Here is a 21,939-nt window from a genome sequence, read left to right on the forward strand (position 1 = left end):
TAAAATTTCTAGACTTACATATAAGTATTTACCATAAACATAACACAATCCTTTTTAATGTTGATGAAATTGAAGTATTCTTTGTATTTTTTATTTCCTTTCAGATGTTTAGCTTAGTACTCTCATATTATTCATGTTTATCTGGAAGTGAAGCTCATTACATTCATGGGACTGCTGTAGATAGGAATGCATTGTTAACTGCATTTTCTTTTGCCATTTTAGCCCTTAATGGTTATGCAGCTGATAGAAAACATATCCTGGGGTTTTGTCAGTCTGAGACTGTTGGATGGCACCTCATCAGCGTAGGCACACAAGATGAGATAGTGCCTGTACATCTTTCTGGTCACTCTTTCCTGAGCAGAGGAAGGGATCAAGATATTTTAAATCTTTTCCCCATGAGTGGTGAATCGGCTACTGTAACAATGGACAATGTGGGTAAGTTACAGGTCTATGGTCAATTCTTTATTTGCTCATGTATTTAAAGTATTTACCATTTGGTCTAAAACCAGGGGTGGAACATTCCTCACCTGCCACCACTGTCTCACCTCCATTTCTTAAGCAGGTGGAAAAGGAGCTCCTGCTGTGAAGCATTTCTTTACTTCCCTCCCATCCTTTATTTGGACATAGGATTAAACTCCATACTCTTAGTGCACTTCCCTCCCTTTCTCAGCCAGGAAGTAAATAGTCTGTAGAAGAGCAGTAAGGTTTATCCTAACAGATTTATCCTAACAAGGAGTTATGCCTAATTTTATATAAGGAAAAGGTTGCATGCTCTAGGAAATATATTATGAGTAATATATGGATTGTAGGAGCCTAAGTATCCTAAAGGCACCAGATTCTGTCTGATCTTGGAAGCTAAGCAGGGTTGGTCCTAGCAAATAAGTGGATGGGAGATCACCTATGAGTACCAGCTGACATAGGCTACATTTATAATGAGAATAAAAATTAAAAAAAAGCCAAGTTTTAATTTGGTGCTGAAATGATCCCAATGTTGGCATCACTTAGGCCTCCAGGGGGAGAGAATTCAACAACTGGGGTGCCACCACAAAGAAGACTCTCTCTCCTGTTCACCTACAATGTGTTTCCCCTATTGGTGGGACATAAAGAGTATATAATCTGATATATATAATCTGAATCTGATTATAAATACAGATAGATAATCTGAATTTTTTATATGTTCAGGAACGTGGCTTCTGTCATCATGGGGCTCCCGGGAAATGAACAGTGGCATGAGACTAAGGTTTAGAGATGCCAAATGTGACAACGATGATGATGATTATGTATCAGAAACTGAAAACTACTTTGGTGAGGAAGATGATGTTGATGCAAATGTGGTCAGTTTTCCCCTTGAAAAAACAAAACAAGAAAAAGAGAAAGAAAACAGAGGTGCAGTAGTAGATGAAGATGAAGATGAAGAACAACTCAAGTTAGCTGAAATGCTGGGACTTCGAACATTTAAAGGGACAGTTGCTGAGAAAGAAGACCTGAATCTCACTGCTCTTGCTATGCAAGAAGATGAAGACAACATGACTTCTATGAATGGTGGTGGTCATCATGGTCGTAGTGGTGAGGATGCTAATGCTGATTATGATTATGATGATGATGATAATGAAGAAGATGATACTGATAATATAGATGATCATGATGATGTATCTGGGAACTCACATCTGGTGTTCACAGACAGCAGTGATCATTTGCATGGTGATGAATTGCAGGAAACTCAAAGTACAACTTCTTATTCAACTTCACTTGAGTCCTTCCACCCAACTGATGCATCTTTGGCAAGGATTCCTTTTTCAGATATCAGGGTGGAGCGTAGCACTTTGCCATTTGAACAAGGCCGACACAGTCATGAAAAGAATGCTATTCAGGTGCCAGGAAGTTACAGCCAAACAACTGAGCCTGGTCATTTGAGAACAATTGAAGAGGTCCAGAGGAAAGATGGAGCAAAATTATTAGTTAGCCCCAATACCCCCTTTTCAGAGAAAGAAGAAGAAGAAAATGTGTCTGGAAGAGATACTTCAGGAGGAAAGCGTACAAAGCCCACTCTGACAGAGGCCACCTTGTTTGCCCTTAAAGAGATGCAAGCCTTACTCTTTCATGTAAAACAAAAGAGAAATCTTTCTTCTTTGGACAACACCACTTCAGATGTTGCATTTCTTACCACTCCTACTACAGTAAATATGTCCAGCTCATACATGTTAGAAACTGATCACCTTTCACATGATTATGATGAGACTGCGGAAGATGCAAATATTGAGCCTCTTGTGGTCTTAACTAATTTAACTTTGGCTGTGGAAGAGTCAGTGGAAAACAGTACTTCCAAACCACAACATGCTTCTTCTGAACTAAAGTTCTTGAAAGAAAAGAGAAATATTTCTACTCTAAACCTCACCACTTTAGATAGTCCATTTATTGCCATTCCAGCTACTACAAATGCTTCCAGTCTAGGTAAGACAGAAACTGATAATTTTTCACATGACTATGATGAGGATGAAGAAGAAGAAGCAAATACTGAATCTCCCATACTTCCAACTGATCTAAATTTGGCTGTGGGAAAGTCAGAGGAAATCACTGTGTCAGGACCACATCATGTTTCTTCTGAACCAAAGTTCTCAGAAGTTCAGAACTCTGGCAATTTGACTTTGGATAATATGTTAGGCCACTTAGTTGCTACTCCCATTCCAAAAACTGTCAAGAGTTTGAAAGACTCACTCCATTATCAAGGACAAATGTATCCTCCTAAAAAGATGGAGAACACTTGGAATGTTATCTCTGAAAAGCAAAGTTATGATGCACAAGCAGCTCTTGCTAAGGATGTTGATAACGAATTACAGAACAGCTCCAGAAATGCCACAGAATATCCAGAAAAAATGACATTCATTAATAAGAAAAATAAGGAGGCACATAAAGCAAATTCCCTGCTTGAATTCAGCCAAGCAGAAACAGGCAATAAACATGAAGTGCTGAATGAAGAGAGAAGTGAAAACTTCACTGTCAATACATCTGGAACTTTCATAAAGATCCGCCGAAAGAAAAAAAATGCAAGTATCTTAACACCAAGAACATCCAAGCCTCTAGGGACACATGGAGGCCTCAACAACAGCCAAGCTTCCATTACAGCCAATTATACATCATTGCTAAATGAGACCAGTTACACCAGAACTCAAAAACAGAGTAAACCCATTGTTACAATAGGTCTCCCAGTTGAAAATGGAGACTATCAGGAATATATCATAGACAGCACAGATGATGAAGAAAGTAGCAGTGGTTCTTTTGAATATCAAATGGTACACTATGACAATCCATATACCACTGATTCCAGATTGGACAGTAGTACTGCACGTAACCCCGATGATATAGCTGGACGTTACCTACGTGCTCTCAACAAAGGAGGAAACTTAAGGCGATATTACATTGCAGCTGAAGAGGTTTTCTGGGACTACGCAGCAAGGCAAAAAAGGTTTGATGGGGTTATTTTTCTTTCATCTCTTCTCAGTTCTTTGTTTTTGTGTTAACTGTAATTTACCAACAGCATAATAGGAGGCATTTCTACTCAGAAATAATCCCACTGAAGTAAACTGGAATTCCACGCAGAATAAAGGCATGTAAAGATTGCAGCCTAAGTATTTTAAGAATATGCCAATCCTTGTTAATAAGCATTAAGTTAACTGAGACAGCATTAGTTGAGACAGCAGTGGGTTAGTGCTATGTCTTGAACTAGGAGTGAAGATTCACATCATTCCGTATCAAGGGAGAAATAATAGTAAATTCAGGAGTATCAAGAATGGAATGCAGCCAGAATATATATAGCTATGATGTTGATGCTGAAGTAGATTTAGGGACAGAGTTGGCACCTGAGTTTGCAGTAGGTGTCCTATTATAAGTGAGTATCTGAGGCTAGCTGTAGGTAAAATAAAGGCTTGGCACCCAGATTCTGTGAGAGGATGGTACTATTTTCCAGAATTGTTTCAAGCTCATTGATAATGCCTTTATGACCATTTTCATCATCATCTTGCTGCTGGATTCCTTCAACTGCCCCTTTCTCCTTTAGGCGGGATTTCAAATATAATGGTATGAGCTCCCATCACTAGTACAAATGCAAGTAGATAAATAGGTGTGACTTCGGTGGGAAGGTAACAGCATCCTGTGTAGTTATGCTGGCCACATGACCACCGCAGCTGTCTTTGGACAATGCTGGCTCTTTGGCTTAATAATGGAGATGAGCACCGCCCCCTACAGTTGGTTATGACTAGATATTCAAGTCAAGGGGAAACCTTTACCTTTTAAGATATCTATTAATATCTATCTATTAATTCATGATCTTTATTAACATGTGGTTATTTCTGGTTTTCATCTGGAAATGATGAAATAAATTGTTGACTTTGCCTGAACAACTGTTTCTATTGCATGTGATTGCTCCTGCGTTCTTATGCTCAATTCACATGATCCATTCTTCTGCCAGTAGTCATTCCTAGCTTGAGCAGTATTTTTTCTATTTGTGATTAAAAAACTATTAAAATGCTACAGTTTTAATCAGTTCCTGATTAGATCATGCTAAAATAAATGACTTTTCAAAGAGATAGTCTGGGAAAAGGGAAGGTGGGAGAAGGAATCTATTGGCACTTTTAAGACTGATTTCTTTGGCTTGAACTTGCATGAATTTTAGTTTGCTTCTTCAGATGTACTGATAGTTCAGAAGGAAAATAAATTAGTTAGCCTTAAAGGTGTCGCTAGATTCTCACTCCCCCACAGACTATCAAGGCTATCTCTTGAAAATGGGAATGTCTATCTTATGTGGCTTTGTTGGAGTATAGCTCCCAGAAATATCATAATGATGGCTGTAATCGTAGGACACCCTTCTCCATAATGGCAACATGTGCTTTGAATGCAGTGCAGAAAAGATCATGCTAAGGATTTAAATCAGGGGTGGGCAAAGTTTTTGTAGCCCCTGGGCCCCCAATAAGGTAAAAAAATGTCCCCAAATGCCTTCTGAGGGAGTGAAGGGCATTTCTACTATATTTGGATCCTCCCCCCTCTTATCCCTGTCTGTTTAAGGTCTTAAAATAAGTACAGTAGTTGTGTTTGTCTCTTTACTGTGGTCAGTTAGTGTTGATGTATGAAAGCAATAAATCTGCTTATCAAAAGTCAATTCCCCAAGGTTCAAAACTCTCTCTGTGATTATTTCTTTTGTTATACAGTATGTGCAGTAGCAATGACTCATGTATTAATATATGTAGTGTGCCATGAAGCCATTGCCTTTGTTCATACCTCTGCTAATGGACTGGACATGTGAAAAAACTCAGTTCGGCAGTTGCTCTTTCTAGCCTTCTTTTGCAATTTCCTTGTTTAAGAAACACAACTTGTAAATTCTTTACTGGGAAGGCTGAGAAGTTCTGCATCTGTTTTTTAGGTATTGTCACTTCTAATTTTAGATTTTTGACCATTAATCCTCTTGCACAGAAATTGTGCTATTTGTGCAATTAACATATAGGGGCATTGCTGACATTTTTGTTGCTGTTAACTGCCCTTCAGTCAGTCTTGACCCATGGGGACCCTGTGGATGAGATGTCTCCAAGACCCCTGTCCTCCACTGCTCTGCTTAGTTCCTGCAAACCCATACCTTTGAGGTTGAAGGCTTTCATGGCCAGCATCCATAGTTTTTTGGGGGGGTTTCGGGCTATGTGGCCATGTTCTAGAAGAGTTTCTTCCTGATGTTTCACCATCATCTGTGGCTGGCATCTTCAGAGAATGCTTGCCTGGAAAGAAGTTGGTACCTGTGACCTCCTTTACAGAGTCCATCCATGTAGCATGCAGCCTTCCTCTCTTTCTACTTCCTTCCACCATTCCTCACATTATTGTTTTTTCCAATGAGTCATGCCTTCTCATGATGTGTCCAAAGTACGACAGCCTCAGTTTGATCACCTTGGTTTCTAGGGAGATTTCTGGCTTGATCTGCTCTAGGACCCACTTGTATTTTTGGCTGTCCATGGGATCCTCAGCACTCTTCTCCAGCACCACATCTAAAATGAATTGATTTTCTTGCTATTTTGTTTCTTAATTGTCCAGCTCTCACATCCATATATGGCAAAAGGGAATACAATGGCTTCTATGATTCTGACTTTTGTGCTCAGTTGTCTAGATCTTTTCTAGTTCTTGCATAGCCACTCTCCCCATTTATAATCTCCTTCTAATTTCCTGGCTGTAATCCCCATTGCTATCAATGTTTGATCCCAGGTATGAGAACTCTTTGACTATTTCTATTTCTTCATTGTCTAGGCTGAAGTTGTGTAAATTCTCCAAGGTCATTATTTTTGTTTTCTATATGTTCAGCAGTAAGCCTGCCTTTGCACTTTCTTCCCTGATCTTTCTTAGCAGCTGTTCCAGGTCTTTGAAGTTTTCTGCTAGTGTTATAGTGTTGTCTGTGTATCTTACATTATTATTCCTCCCTCCTATTTTCACTTCTTCTTCTGTGGCCAAGCCTGCTTGGCATAGGATGGCATCTATCACTTTGGAGGACGAGCAAGTAAATGTACCTCTGATGTTGTGGGTAATGCTATTGGTTCCTGTAACATTGCTGCCAGTGTAGATGTGGGCACAGAGTTAGCATCTGGATTTATGGCATCTGGGTTTATTTCTCACCCTTCCTTCCTCCTTTTAAATTCAGTATCTTATTATTGCTCGGCAGTAAGACAATAGTAATGTTTACAGCTGTGGGGCTGTAGGGGAACTACTTTCCCTTGTTGTATCCCTATCACAAATGACTCTGAAAGCAAACATCTGATGGAAATGAGGCAATGATACTATCCCCTCAATAATGTATTGCTGCTCCTGAGATTATCCTCAGAGCAGATAAATTTCACTAAAAAGACATTTGGCCATAAGTGGCACATTGTTCTAGCCTACAGCCCCTCCAGGGTAACTTCTTTCTTCTGAGTACCTCACCAAGTAATCTAATCCTACTGTCTCCAGCCTTTATGGATTGGTTTCTGTTATGTTTAAATACTTTCATAGCCACTACCTCCGAGGAAAAAGGACTACATTAAAGAAAGAGCAGGGGAACAGTCCCTAGTGAGTCATCGTTGGAAGGAAGGATGCTTACAGAATACAGGTATAAATAGTTGGGCATATTAATATAAATTTATATGATACAACGGTAACATATTTATTGGAAGCATTTGAGAGGATGCAATGTATTATATAAATCCAATCGTGTTTCTCAAGTCCAATCTTCAAGTCCTTTTTGATGTTAAAATTATGCCTATACAGAAGCTGTGTTTTTAAATTCACTGTTTTTTCTGTCATAATGCTTCTGTGTTCTCAGTACAGTGAGAAGTGGCCAAACCAAGACCGTGTACAGAAAAGTGATTTTCCGAAGTTATCAGGATGACACTTTCAGGATACCTAGTACTGGAGGGGAATATGAAGAGCACCTTGGCATCCTTGGACCTGTCATTAGAGCAGAGGTTGATGATGTCATCCAGGTAAACTCATATTCCTGAAATTTAAAGGACTGGGGATTGCAGATTTTAAAGACCAACTTCAAAACTGAGAAATGTGTAAACTTCAGAGAATAGGTTTCATTTTGGTTTGAATGTACTGAAAATATAAGAATATTTAAAATGTTCTGTATCTTACAGTTAAATTCTGGAGTGGAAATTATTTATACAGGTGGGATCTACTGGAAAACCCTGTGATGTGGATGGTGCCCCTGTTCAGAATGCTAATCTTATAATCTAATCTGAGTTCAAATTTTCACCATGGTAACCCTGTGGCTCAAAGGATAAAGGGTGCCATTGGAAAAGATAAATCACTTGACAAAGATAAACTACTTTGTCTGGCAGCATGTAAGCAATCATTTAAGAAATGTTAATGAATGTATTTCCTCTTTCTTCTTTTTTTTTTAAGTTTAAGCTTAAGAAATACAGATGTATAGCTATATATGCATTTTGTTTTGGAAAGCCACCACATGTTTCAATGCTGAGGAAAAGCTGTATTAAAAAAAAGGGGGGGGGAAGAGAGAAATAAAATCTGAAGCCAGCACAGTTCCACAAAGTTTTAAAGTTTTGGAGAGGGATTCTCCATTGGAATCATCTCTGCTGATCACTGTCCCTCCTGTTCTTTAGGTTCAGTTTAAAAATATGGCAACCAGATCATATTCTCTTCATGCCCATGGACTTTACTATGAGAAATCATCTGAAGGCAGAAGTTATGATGATCATTCTCCAGAATGGTTCAAAACAGATGATGCAATCAGGCCAAATGAAACCTATACATATGTATGGCATGCAAACAAACGGTCAGGTCCTGCAGAAGATCAGAGAGTATGTAAATCCTGGGCATATTACTCTGCTGTAAACCCGGTAAGACAGATGTTATACCAAAAACACATTATACTTTTTTCTTTAAAAGAAAACTTAATGAATAATATATTGCTTAATTTATATTCCAGCCTTATATGGTTTCTGATGTTCAGATATATGTTATATTTGAAATACTCTACATATGAAACAGGAATTTTTTTAAAAATAGAGCATGCTATAACTTCTGTGAACTTTTACTAATGTATCCCCACCAATGTGAATTGGACAGACATTTTCAGATAAATTACTTTTAATATTTGCAGTTTGTTTATCAAGGAAGCTAGTTTGGGGAATCTCTTTTCCTGTTCTTAATTCTTTTGCAGGAGAAAGATATTCACTCAGGCTTGATTGGGCCAATCTTGATCTGTCAAAAAGGAATGCTTGATGAGTACAACAGGCCAAAAGACATGCGGGAGTTTGTCCTCTCCTTTATGGTCTTTGATGAAGAGAAAAGCTGGTACTTCGATAAATATGGCAAAAGGACTCAGGCTGAGAGACCCTCTGGAGCCAAACAGAGACATGTCTTTCCTGGTATAGATGTTTTCCTTCCTCCTCTAAAGGGTGCTAGTGATGGCAAATAATTGTAATGAACAAAAACAAAAATGGTTATTTGTAAAGCTGACCTTCTGCAGACTTTTTCTCTGTGAGTGATTCCTTACCACTTTGCAGAGGGCAGAGAGCATATACTGACTGGAATCCTGTTGGTTTGTCCCAAATAGAGTCGCTGTTGAACAGTGAACTAAGATTTAGGGAAATCCAGCTGATTCAGTGGGTTTATTCTAATACCACTTCATTGCAGTGGGTATATTTTATGGCTGATGTACAAATGGAAAAACTACATGATGAGGAATTTATGATTTGGGCTAATCATGGTTTTGTGGAAAGCGTATCCAGCAACTCAATTGAATTCAGTATCACTTGATGTACAGTAGTTAATATTGTACATTATATGGCAACCGACAAGCAATAAGAGCTTCCTTAAGGCACCATACAAATCATAATATGGCAATGAATTTAGAGTGTGAGTACATCATTCAGGTGTTGGCAGCTTTATGTATTTGCTGGCTATGTGTGCAAACACAGCTTTAATATTTTAAAAATCAGGGTTTTTTAAAATTGCTTATATACCTCCAGTTCTAAAAACTAGAATGAGAAACTCTTTAAAATGTAGAACTCATCTTTTAATTAATATAGAATTATATTTAGTTTTATTATATTATATATTAATGGTGACTGCAGATGCAGCTGGGATGATTATAGGTTTTATGAAGGATGATGATGATTTTTGTATTCTTTAAATCCAGTCTACAGTGGATGCTTATGAATGGGGGCATTTAAAAAAATAAAATCCTTTATTACAAAAATTCATTCTGATTATCTAATTGCTGGTTAGCTCTAATAGAAAGACAGACCATACTAGGTGAACCAAAGAAAGAGGTTATCACTAATTCCCACAGGGTCCAGGTTACTATTCTACATGCATTTTTAATTTGATTTCTTCTCTGAATATACTATTTCATTTAACAAATTGAATTGGACAAAGGATATATTTTAAATGTGGAGTCGAAAGCTTTCATGGCCAACATCCATAGTTTTTTGTGGGGTTTTTGGGCTATGTGGCCATATTCTAGAAGAGTTTCTTCCTGATGTTTCACCAGCATCTGTGGCTGGAAAGCTTGCCTGGAAAGGAGTTGGGTATATATATATATACTGTGTGAGCTGTGCATAAAATACTGTTTGAAAACACTGAAATTCTGGACCATACCAACAACTACCATGTCAGGATGCTCAGGAAAGCCATTGAAATCCATAAATACCTGGACAATTTCAACAGGAAAGAGGAAACCCTTAAAGTAAACAAGATTTGGCTACCAGTCCTGAAAAATAGCAAGATGAAGACTCAACAAGTGCAAATGAGAAACCTCCTAGGGTCAGGGGTTTCCCAGCAGACAATGAGCACTAATCAAGCAGACACTAATCCTCTTTTGCAAACCCTCTCACCCTGAGGACTGCAACAGAACAATACACATGCAAATCACTCCTGCCTTCCCATGTCACACAATATATATACCCAAGACCTTTCCAGGCAAGCATTCTCCAAAGATGCCAGCCACAGATGCTGGCGAAATGTCAGGAAAAAAACTCTTCTAGAACATGGCCACAGAGCCCAACACCCCCCTCCCAATGATATATTTTTAGTTTGTTTAATCTCTGATCAACTTCTCTTTTTAGGCATAAATGGGATCTCTTATCAACTGCAGGGATTGCGAATGTATATGGGTGAAGAGGTCCACTGGCATTTGCTAAACATGGGAGGCCCCAAAGACATTCATGTAATTCACTTTCATGGTCAAACGTTCATGGAGCAAGGAATGGAAGATCATCAGCTTGGTGTCTACCCTCTTCTTCCTGGTAAATATAATCAGATCCATTTATCTAAACACCATTTTCTGCAAGCCTGAAATGACTTCATAGATATCTAAATTATCACATATCTGCAGAATTTAGAACATTAGATTTGAAAATTAATTTAAGAAAGTTAGATGTCAGGGAAAAAACTAATTGTTTAAAATGTTCATTTCGAGGCTGCAGGATTTAAAGAGAATGGCACTACCACTGTTACCAATGACCCTAATGCCACTTTTTAAAATTGAAAAGTGGCCATTTTCTCTTTTTAAAGTTGCCTTCCTCCTGTCTTGAATTTTTTATTGAGATGGACTACAGAGCACATAATATAATTGTTGTCTGGGAATGGTAAAGGTTCAGCACATCTGGGAACTGTTTGGCTAGAGAAAGGTGTCCTAAAGAATGAGATCACATCTTACAACTTGTTCAGTAATACTTTGTTATTGAACTATTGTATGTACCCATATATACGTCTAGAAAATTGACCCAAAGAAACTGAGGCCCAAAGCACACTGCAGAAATAATCCAGTTTGAGACTACTTTGACTGCCCTGGCTCAGTGCTACGGAATTCTGGGAACTGTGGTTTTGTGAGACATTTAGCCTTCTCTGTCAGAGAGCTCTGGTGCCAAATTTCCAGGATTCGCTTGCACTGAGCCAGGGCAGTTAAAGCGGTCTCAGACCAGATTATTTCTGCAGTATATTTTGGACCTGAGTCAATTTATCCTGGGTCAATGTAAGTACTCTACTTTAACTCTTATTTTAAAAAAGGAACCATCCTCTGGTGAAGGGCAACAGTGTAGTCTGTCCTGGAAGCACTGACCCCCCCCCCCTCTAGTTCCTTGCAAGTGCAGCTGGAAGTGGCTGTCTCCATAGATCAGGTAGTGTTTGTGTTGTAGAAATATTATTAACGAATAACCAGAACTGAAGATTGATTCAGGATTTGCTACTTTGCCTGTCATTATTATAATACTGTAACAACAAAAATGTGAAAATGACTTTTTAGATGTGTGCATTTTCTGTGTTTCATGCCTTCAAGTCGCCAGTTAACGTATGGTGACACCATAAATTTCATATGATTTTCTTAGGTAAGGAATACTCAGAGATAGTTTTGCCAGTTCCTTCTTCTGAAATATAGCCTACAACACCTGCTATTCACTGGTGGTTTGTTGCAAAACTATTGTTCCCTCTATTGGCCTTCTGAAATGTATTGGCTAACTTCCTTCTCTGTTTATTTAACCGAGTTCTCCAACTGACTGTGTAGAAAGAATAAAGAACAGAAAGAAAGAAGTTACTGACATGTTATTATGTAGTTCAGGATTTAAATTCTGTTCCATTCGTATATGCAGTACTAACCTTAATATCATTCATATATACAAAAGTGCACACATAGTGGTAAATACAGAATGAGGAGTTAGAGCTCCCGAAGGTTGTGGGGTTTTGCCTCTCCCTCACAAGTCAAAGTGCATTATATCCTCTTTTTTGGCACCTGAGGCATAAAATCCTGTAAGAGCTGCGTACAGTAAATCAACTAGAATAAGACTAATAATAATAACAAAATACATGTAAAACAATAATTTGCTTCTTTTTGATATCACTTAAATTATATTGTCCAAAGTAAGTGGCTCATTCTGCCTGATGATAGCTATACACTGAATTCCTGCTGTGTGCATCATGCTAACACTTGCTATAAATCCTTTTTGAAAGTCCACTTTTAAAAGCAAGGTTTCTGATGTAACCTCTTGATCTTTGTTTCAAATGGTAACTGAATTTTTCCACATTAATTCTTCCCTTTAATTTACTATTCCTTGTTGTCTCCCCTGTTTTTCTTGTGTGAATTGGGAGATCCTAGAGGGCAGATATTATCTACCCCCCACATCAAGCTCCATAAAGTGCCACAGGTGCTAATAGTGGAAATTGGTTGCTCCAGTGTAAGGATGATGGTGAAACTGCTCCAGGATTTATTCCAAAATTTTAAAGAAACTATTCAAGGTGCTGAACCATATCCACAGGTAGATTCAGCACATTGGACAGTTCAGTTAAAATCCAGTCTAAACCTTGGTGCTCTTTCATCACTACACTGAAACTGGAGCCACTAGCTTCCATCCCTGAGAACAACAGCAATAATAGATAAAAATAAATATTTAAGATGGATGGATAAATGGTCAGATGCTAGGAAGCACATGCTCATAGGGACATTCGGGAAGTTTTCACAACACTCTCTTGACAGCAATAATGACTTCTCTTTGGCCAAGTGATTTCTCATGTTTGCCAGCACTTTGTGCCTGATGTCTCATTCCTACTAAGGCAGGATGATTTGAAAACAACAACAACCCTAATATGCTACCCTGTTTATTACCTGGCCACATCAATCCATCTTCTGCAATTTAAACACATCAAAGATGTGCATATATTTCCTTTTTGCTTTCAAGGTACATTTACTACTGTTGAAATGACGCCATCAAGAGCTGGCAAATGGCTTTTAGAAACAGAAGTTGGTGAATATCAGGAAGCAGGAATGCAAGCCCTTTTTTCCATTATAGATAAAGGTAACTGAGTTTTATTAATCTTATCAAATGTGTAAACTTCATAGCATGGCTAGCAGGTGTGTCTGAGTTCACTCATTCCCTAAATGTGTAAGTAGCATGTGGGTGTAACAGTCAGTATAGACCCTGATCAATAGGATTTCTAGGGAAAGTGGGGCCTTGGCTGTTATTTTCGTATAAATACAATCTATCCTATACACTCAGGTCCTCTAAGGGACATTTACTTCAACCGGCCAGGACTAGACTGGCAGCTGTCACCCAGAGGACCTTTTCATGGGCCAGCCCTAGACTGTGGAATAACCTGCCTGGAGGGATTCAACAGCTAAACATCCTGTCTGAATTCAAAACAGTATTAAAACAGCCCTAATCAGCTGATCTTAAACTATGAATTTTAAATAGGTGTATTTTAAATTTATATCTGAATGATTTTAATGTGTAATGGTTGTCTTAGGCAGCATCTGCACTGAAAAAAAATCAGATTTGATACCACTTTAATTGCTGTGGCTCAATGCTATGGAATTCTAGGAAATGTAGTTCCCAGAATTCCATAGCATTGAGCCACAGCAGTTAAAGTTGTGTCAAACTGGATTATTTCTGCAGTGCAGATGCAGGCTCTATCTTCAATGTTTTTATGTGTTTAATTACGTTTTGTATTTTAATCTATGTTGTTCCCTGACTCAAGGCTTGGGGAGAGACAGGTAAGAAATAATTATTTTTATTTTTATGATGATTTCCACCCTTTTTTAATGATCATTTTCACCCTTTCCCTCCCAGTCTTAGCATGTATAGGATACAGCACCTTTTCAGTGGCATATCCCCCCTTCACTCCCACCAACTGAAATTAAACTATAAAGATTGTTCTATCTATTCTCATAATTTAATCATGGACCAAAAAAGGTTTTATCTCCCCCTACAGAGTGTAAGTTACCTATGGGTCTGGAAAGTGGCATTATACAAGATTCGCAAATCAGTGCTTCCGGTCACACAGGTGAGTTGAATTTGTCAGAGCTAAGGATTGTGAGACTTCTAGCCTTCAATAGATCTAGCTTTCTGTAGATCACTAAAATGAGTACCCAGCTTGTTGGGGCAATTAGCTTACACTTTGTAAACTGCTTAGTACATCAGTAAACAGTATAGAAATGTACTTGCTGCTAGCCTCTAGTACTCCATTCACTGCACACAATACTGGTGCTTTAATGAAAGCTCCTTTTCTGCAGAGAGTATTTAATGTAATCCAATATTTTCATTTCTCATGTTTCATTAGGGAATGAAGTCATTCACACCACCAAAACTGAGAGAACAATGCAAATGTTTTTAGGCCTTACTAGACACACAGTATAGCATGCAAAGGTTAATGTATTCATTTTGATTTGGTATGGATGACACACTACAGCAATTCTTCTGCTTTTCAGTTACTACTTGTTTATAATTGATAATTAGTAGCCAATAGTATTTAAAATAATAAAAATAATAATAAAACTTTTATTTATATCTTGCCTCTCAGTCAATGACAATCGAGGAGGCTTACTAAGTTAAAAATTACATATAATCCCATATCCCAATGTCCCACCCTCTCCTAAAACATCAATTAAACAATTAATAATTTAAAAACATACAATTAAAATAACAAATCAGTGAATAGGCTATAGTGAGTTCAGAGGAGTGGTGAATTCAGATTGGTGGCCAGGTTATTTAATATTTTGTCAAGTCTTTTTGTCATGAAACAAGAATCCACAATACAAGCTTTTGGTTCCATCTAAAATGGAAATAAGCAAGCAAATAATGACATCAAGAACCAAGACAAAAACCCCTCCATAATTTCCATCTTTTCTTTTACAAGAAACTTCTATTCGCTTCTCTCTAGGTTACTGGGAGCCTAAACTAGCAAGATTAAACAACGCTGGAAAGTACAATGCTTGGAGCATTGAGAAGAAGAAAAATGAACACCCTTGGATTCAGGTATATTATGCTCTGAGAAATCAACAAGTGTGTGTTGTGTGTATAGATTTAAAATCATTTGTTTTTTCAAAAGCATAGGAAAAAATATTTTTTGGATTGTTGTACAAGAGGCTGTAGCCTCAAGGTGCAACGGCAACATGTCAGGGCCTCTCAGTTAAAATTATGATCTGAGAAATGGGCTCCTTGTGTGTGGCATGAGTAGCCAGCCCATCAAGACATGGAGGGGTTGACTGGGGGCTTATGATATATATATATATATATATATATATATATATATATATATATATATATATATATATATTTACTTTAGGGGTTTCAGTTTTAGATTGTTGGATTCAAAAAGAAATATTTGGGCTTATTATGCTTTGGGGAGATTTTTGCCATTTCCTTAAGTGTATCAGAGCCAGTCACAAGTAGAAATGATACAATTAAACAGAATTTCAAGCATTTTTCTAAGCTAGTCTGTGCAACACCATATTAGTTTCTCTGTCCCCTTCAATACAGAGTTGCTGTGACTAAATATTCTATTACAGATGGATGACTGCCATGTTTAGGGTTGGGGTATTACAGTAAGATACATATACACAAACTCTCTCGCATATTTATGCAAATCCAAAGACCTCTGGGAGGTAGTCTGGGAGGTTGTGTATCCTTCCAGTCTTTCTCAAATCATTTGAAGCTAAATGCTCAGAAAAAATCAGTTTGTCTTTCCTTGCGGTCTTTTCTGGATTACAATACGAAGATTAGTTGGGGTGTGTGAATAGTTTGTCTTAGCCAGGTGTGTTAGCCAACAAGTACAGCTCGCCATCACTTCTTGTATAACTAAGGTTCACAAGATGCTTGAAAAGCCACCAGTGTTGTCTGCTTTCTTAAAACTAGAAGGTTGGACCCAAGGATGACCATGACTCCATCCTTATAGTGAACAGGCCTTTCTTTGAAGGACAGTTGGAGCACAATCCTCTCTTGAAGGCACCCTGTATTTGAAAAGCCAGCCAGCCCAGGGCCAGTTAAAGATAAAGAATAGTAAGAAGTGAGAGCAGCAGCCTTGAAGTTGCCTATTGACAGCAGACAGAGAGCTATCATACAGACTGTGTGGTCACAGTTTTCCCACTATCATGGGATGTATTTCTATTTAAAATACAGAAAGGATTTTTAGCATTACAACAAGATACATATGCGCACACACTCTAGCATATTTATGCAAATCGGTGGCCTCTTTTTTAGTAATGTATTTTCACATTTATGGCAATCGTGCTTGCTTTGGCAGCAAATATACTAAAATTTATGGCAATTTCACATTTATGGCATTTTGAATGCCTAAAGAAAAAAAACATACTCCCCCTGCACTGATATTTGTGCTGATATAACAGGCCTGAAAATCATACAGTGGTCTTTAAACAACAACTAAAAAAGTGATGCTCAGCTTATTTTGCTTGCTGTTTCATCTCTGCTAAAAGGTCTTTATGTACTTCTACAAGTCACTGTATTCAACAATACAATGAAATCATGTGATGTTTTAGATGCCAAATGTTTCTGCAGCTCTCCCCAACCCATGCGAGGCTCCTTGTTTTCTTTCTATGCTCCCATGCACTCTGGCACAGATTTTGGGTTTGTCTAAGGCGACTGCATCAGGAGACAGCTCCTTAAATGACATTGGTTTTTGCCTAAGAAACCTACCTATTGCTAATTGATCAAAGTTGATAGACTGAACCCAGGAATGTAGGAATCATTTTTAAAGGCTGAATTCAGTATTTTTCTCAGTGATCTAGAGGCCCTTTCTCCAAAGAGTGAGAACTATAAGAACAGAATGTTAGACTAAACAGTCCTTTGATTTGATCAAGTGGGGCACCCTCTGCATTTGTAAGAGGTACCTTTTGTGATGAAAACCATAAAAATGGAAACCCACACTTATAGATTCCCTGTTCCCAATGTGGACTTGAAAACATGATTATTTGAAAGCAGGAGACTCAGATAGGAAATGGATGACTCTTTTGTCTTGTGTTTAACATAAAGATAAGAAGGAAACTTTCTGACTGATTTACAAATGTTAATTAAGAAATTCTGTTTAAGTGACAGACTCCTGGTAAACATCCAAAGAATTGCTATTGACTGAATTTGACATACTGTATGTTTTGATAAACAGATTAGAACAAACATAGCCATCTCTCGGGGACAGCCCAAAGGTGTTAATGAATGGTAGACAGACAGTATGTGATTTGATCTATGATGTTGTCAAGCTGGAAAAAGGTATAAAAGCTAGACTCCATTCAGGATCACATTTTGCATCATCAAAAGTGGACCTATTTCTACAGAAATAAACTGATTTTCTACATCTTGCTCTTGTTGCTTTTGCTAATTGGATGACAGATCTCTTGTAACACCTTTTATAGACTAAACTGACATTAACATGACCAAAGGAAGAGGAGCTTGCCTTCTTTTCTGTAACTCCAAATTGGACTGTAGTCTGAATTTCACTTGCAGAGTGGGAAATATTTGCTTTTATTTCCCAGGTCTGAGTCTGGGGAGTGTATGAAATGAAAAGAATCTGGACAGCTACCAGCTGGAGATCCTGAATGGGGGCAGGGGTTGATGGTCCATGAGGCCTCTTCCAATTCTATGAAAAGTACTTCTGAAAGTAAAAAAGCAAGTTTGTATAATGTAGCCTTGGCAGCTTGCTGCTCAAGCTATGCATTTCTGAGTGAAAAGATGATTAAAATGACACCATACAGCTCTAATCTTAAACTTACAGAAGAAGGTGTTTATAACAGTTATTTCTTTAAGAAAAACATTGTTAGTGTTTTACTTTGTTGTTAGTTCTCTAGATAAACCATTGAAACTATTAACGAACCATGATACAGAAATATTTTAAACAGAATAAATAGTAAATAATATCTTGCTTCAACCTTCCTTGAGAAAGGAAATATTACTAAGGAAAGAATATTAGGATATTTCATCCTTTTTGGGCAATATTGTTATTTGCTATCAATTCAAAATTGACTGATGGCAGCCTGCATGTGAATGAGAGACCTCCAAGAGCCTTGGTCATCAACTGCCCTGCTCAGGACTGTCAGTCTCAGGGCCATGGCTTCCTTGATTGAATCAATCCACCTTAGTGCTGTCTTTCTCTTTTCCTACTGTCTTCCACTTTATTGAGTATTAAATGATTTCTTGCATGGCCCTACCGTTCTGGTTTTGCAATTTCACTTTAAAGATATTGCACTCACAACTCAAACACACAAATATAACATACATATTTATTTGGCTGCAGTTGCTGTTGTTGTTGTGTGCCTTCAAGTCATTTAGCGATCCTAAGTTGAACTTATCATGGGATTTTTCTGACAAGATTTGTTCAGAGGAGGTTTGTGACTTGCCCAAGGTCATCCAGTAGGTTTCATGGCTGACCTGGGAATTGAACTCTGGTCTCCAGGGTCATAGTGCACTGCTCAAACCACTATGCCACACTGGCTCTTGTAACAAAATGATGGACCTTTGTTTTTATCCATGTATGTTCTTAAATTGTAACCACAGCAGTTTTTCTCTAGAATATGATAGAGAATGTGCCTGTATTAAAATAAATAAATAAACTGGTTGTTTTTGAATCCATTACTTTCTTTCTCTATAGGTGAACCTACAAAAGCAGGTTATAATCACAGGCATTCAGACTCAGGGAGCCATGCAGTTACTGAAACACATGTATACAACAGAATATTTTATTACTTACAGTAAGGATGGCAGAAAGTGGACTGCTTTTAAAGGAGACCACAGAGGGACACAGAAGGTCTGTATATCCACTGTATATTAAATGCACATTTGTTTTTGTATTATGTTTAAAAAATATAGTTACACAGATAATTAAAAACTGTCTAATAGGAAAGATATTTAATTGGAAATAATAAAGAAACAGAAATACTTTAAGCGTGGGATTTTATACAGTGCTTACAACTAATCAGCAACCATATCATGAAAGGACTCCTCTATATGGACAAGTGCATTGGGAGGTTCCAGTACTATTTGTTGCTGTAGTTTTCATTAAAAGAAAAAAGAAATCCAAATGACATTTCTTTTGTCCCACACTATTTTGTGACAGTTCCTAGCACCAGCTGCAACATTTTATCCCCACCTTCAAGTAGGTATGTTTTTAATTCCAAGACATGTTAGAACAAAAAACTATCCTTTGCATTTCTCTTTTAAATATTTTACAGCTATAGTGCATTGGTGAAATGTTTCTTTTTGACAATAGCATTATATCTCTAAATTTAAAAAAAAATCAGAGAGGAGAAATATACTTTTTACACCATAGAACCACCTCATCAATGTATGCCCTAATGTTTTTTTTAAAAAAAACCCTTTGAAAAGACCCTATTGCAGTTGTAATCTCCCTCCTCAAATAATAAATATGCATATTACCTTTGAATGAAGTTTGTGCAGAACAGTAGCTATACAAACTGTACAGCATGTCTATTATGATGTATATAAGCATCTAATATTTTAGAGAGATGGCATAAAAAGGTAACAAGGATTATGCTTCCCCCCTATTGTATGTAACCCTACAAAGTGTGTTACTATTTTATGTAAATGTGAAACTAAACATATGCTTTCATATAATGGGAGATCACTTTGATGTGAAACCATTTTTCTGTGCATGTAGCCAATGTGGGGTTTACATGCGTATTCCCATTCATACTAGTATGCCCACCAGGGCTGAACAGAACTGACTGGGTGTATCTTCTGATGCACATCCCAATCTAGAACCATGAGTTAGTACAGTGTAATTCTAGCCTGTTACTAGAACTGAGTTCACTTTTCCTTGTATGAGTAATAAAAAATTGTATAGAAATTGTCAGCGTTTGTGTAAGTAATGTGAGAAATGTATTTGAAGTTTTACCCTAATGATAAAAACAAATGAACACTTTGTATCCAATTAAATACCTCTTTTTTCCCTTTAGCTTTTTGAAGGCAATTCAGATGCACATGGAATAAAGGAAAATCGTCTTGATCCTCCTATTGTTGCTAGCTATGTTAGGATTTATCCAAACAAGTTCTACAACAGACCAACCCTTCGTATGGAACTTTTTGGTTGTGAAACAGAAGGTGAGACATGAATACTACTGTTAACTAGGTAGGGTGGAAATTCTCATTTTGGGGGTCAAAATATCGAAAACATGCCACAATGGGTACACAGAGTCAGTATTTAGATTTGATGACTGAATTTGCATCTGCTATTTTTTGTATACTTATAACTTGACAAGAAAATTTAATATGGCAGTATATCTTAAGGACCCCATGCTTCTTTAGACTAATCTGTATCTCCCAGTTGGTTGGAACTAGAATGTATAGAATAGATGTATTTAAACGAGACTGTTTAATTGTGAGTAGCCTGTCCCATTGGGTTTAATAGTGTACCATAAGCATGATTGACGTGTCCCTTATATTTCAATGGGTCTAATGTAATCTCTATTCAGTCTGGATCCAATCCACTCTCATATTCCCTTGTTTCCCAATGAATTGCCTCAAACATTCTCATTCTATATACTTTCCATCCGGTTCAATGTTCTTTGGTGTCTAATTTCTATATGCAGAATCTGTAACTTTCTAGGAGTCATTAGACTTCAGTTTCCATTAGCTCCTACTAGCACGGCCAGCAGTGGCTAGGACTGGAGTTTAACAATATCTGGAAGACTACAGGTACCCCATCCAAATGACTTTGCTGCTTAGGAGTTGTAATAGTGGTGTGTTAATTTTGACTTGACAGACTGTTCTATGGCCTTGGGAATGGAAAATGGAGCTATTGAGAATGCACAGATTACAGCCTCTTCTTATAAGAAGACTTGGTGGAGTTCATGGGAGCCATCTCTTGCCCGTCTCAATCTAAAAGGGAGGACAAATGCCTGGCAAGCAAAGGTAAAGACACAGGTCTCCAATAGAAGCTTCTGTGGCTGTTTGTTCCCTGCTCATGGCAACTTTTGCTTTCGTTGTGATTACGCAATCTAAAATTGTTGGCTACAAACAGCAGCCAGCCAATGTATAGTCAAAGGCTTTCCTGGCCGGCATCCATAGTTTTTTGTGGGTTTTTCGGGCTATGTGGCCATGTTCTAGCAGAGTTTCTTTCTGACTTTCCCCAGCATCTGTGGCTGGCATCAAAGATCCAGCCACAGATGCGGGTGAACGTCAGAAACTCTGCTAGAACATGGCCACATAGCCCGAAAAACCCACAAAAAACTAAGCAGCCAGCCAATCTGCAGCTACACTCTTAATGAACCATTCAGTTGATCAGTTCACTAAGAATTTAAATAATCAGAAACAGAGAGAAAAAGTGATTAGGACTATCATGTTGGGCAAAAGTAGTCAAGCACACAAAAATGGCATAGACAAATTGGTCCTTAGTGACAATGCAGTTTACAGTAGGGGTGCAATCATATGGCCCTGTAGATGTTGCTGGACCTCGCCATTGGCTTTATTGTCTATGGTTGCTGTGACTTGCAATCCAACAACATTTGGAGGGACATATGATTCCCACCTCTTAGAGTGCAGAACAGGCATATCCACAAGGTCTAAAAGAATGTTATGTAATCTTTCTGTGGTTCAGATATTTGAGTCGTTTTTCATTTATGGCAACCCTAGGGTGAACCTATCATGGGGTTTTCTTGGCAAGATTTGTTCAGAGGAT

General features: G+C 37.8%; 1 protein-coding gene across 1 annotated transcript in view; it reads left to right on the plus strand.

Moving 5' to 3' along the window:
* The window catches only part of F5 (coagulation factor V), a 45,458-nt gene that overhangs the window by 21,296 nt on the left and 2,223 nt on the right, over nt 1-21,939 (plus strand). Inside the window, exons 12-23 of the mRNA XM_042457468.1 lie at nt 223-435; nt 1,183-3,463; nt 7,325-7,484; nt 8,127-8,363; nt 8,687-8,894; nt 10,596-10,775; nt 13,200-13,316; nt 14,230-14,301; nt 15,178-15,272; nt 18,895-19,050; nt 20,219-20,363; nt 21,025-21,173. Of these exons, the coding sequence (XP_042313402.1) occupies nt 223-435; nt 1,183-3,463; nt 7,325-7,484; nt 8,127-8,363; nt 8,687-8,894; nt 10,596-10,775; nt 13,200-13,316; nt 14,230-14,301; nt 15,178-15,272; nt 18,895-19,050; nt 20,219-20,363; nt 21,025-21,173 (4,013 nt within the window). The remainder of the gene's footprint in view (nt 1-222; nt 436-1,182; nt 3,464-7,324; nt 7,485-8,126; nt 8,364-8,686; nt 8,895-10,595; nt 10,776-13,199; nt 13,317-14,229; nt 14,302-15,177; nt 15,273-18,894; nt 19,051-20,218; nt 20,364-21,024; nt 21,174-21,939) is intronic.

Source organism: Sceloporus undulatus, chromosome 3 (assembly GCF_019175285.1).
Source record: "Sceloporus undulatus isolate JIND9_A2432 ecotype Alabama chromosome 3, SceUnd_v1.1, whole genome shotgun sequence".
In the NCBI taxonomy this organism is placed as follows: Eukaryota; Metazoa; Chordata; class Lepidosauria; order Squamata; family Phrynosomatidae; genus Sceloporus; species Sceloporus undulatus.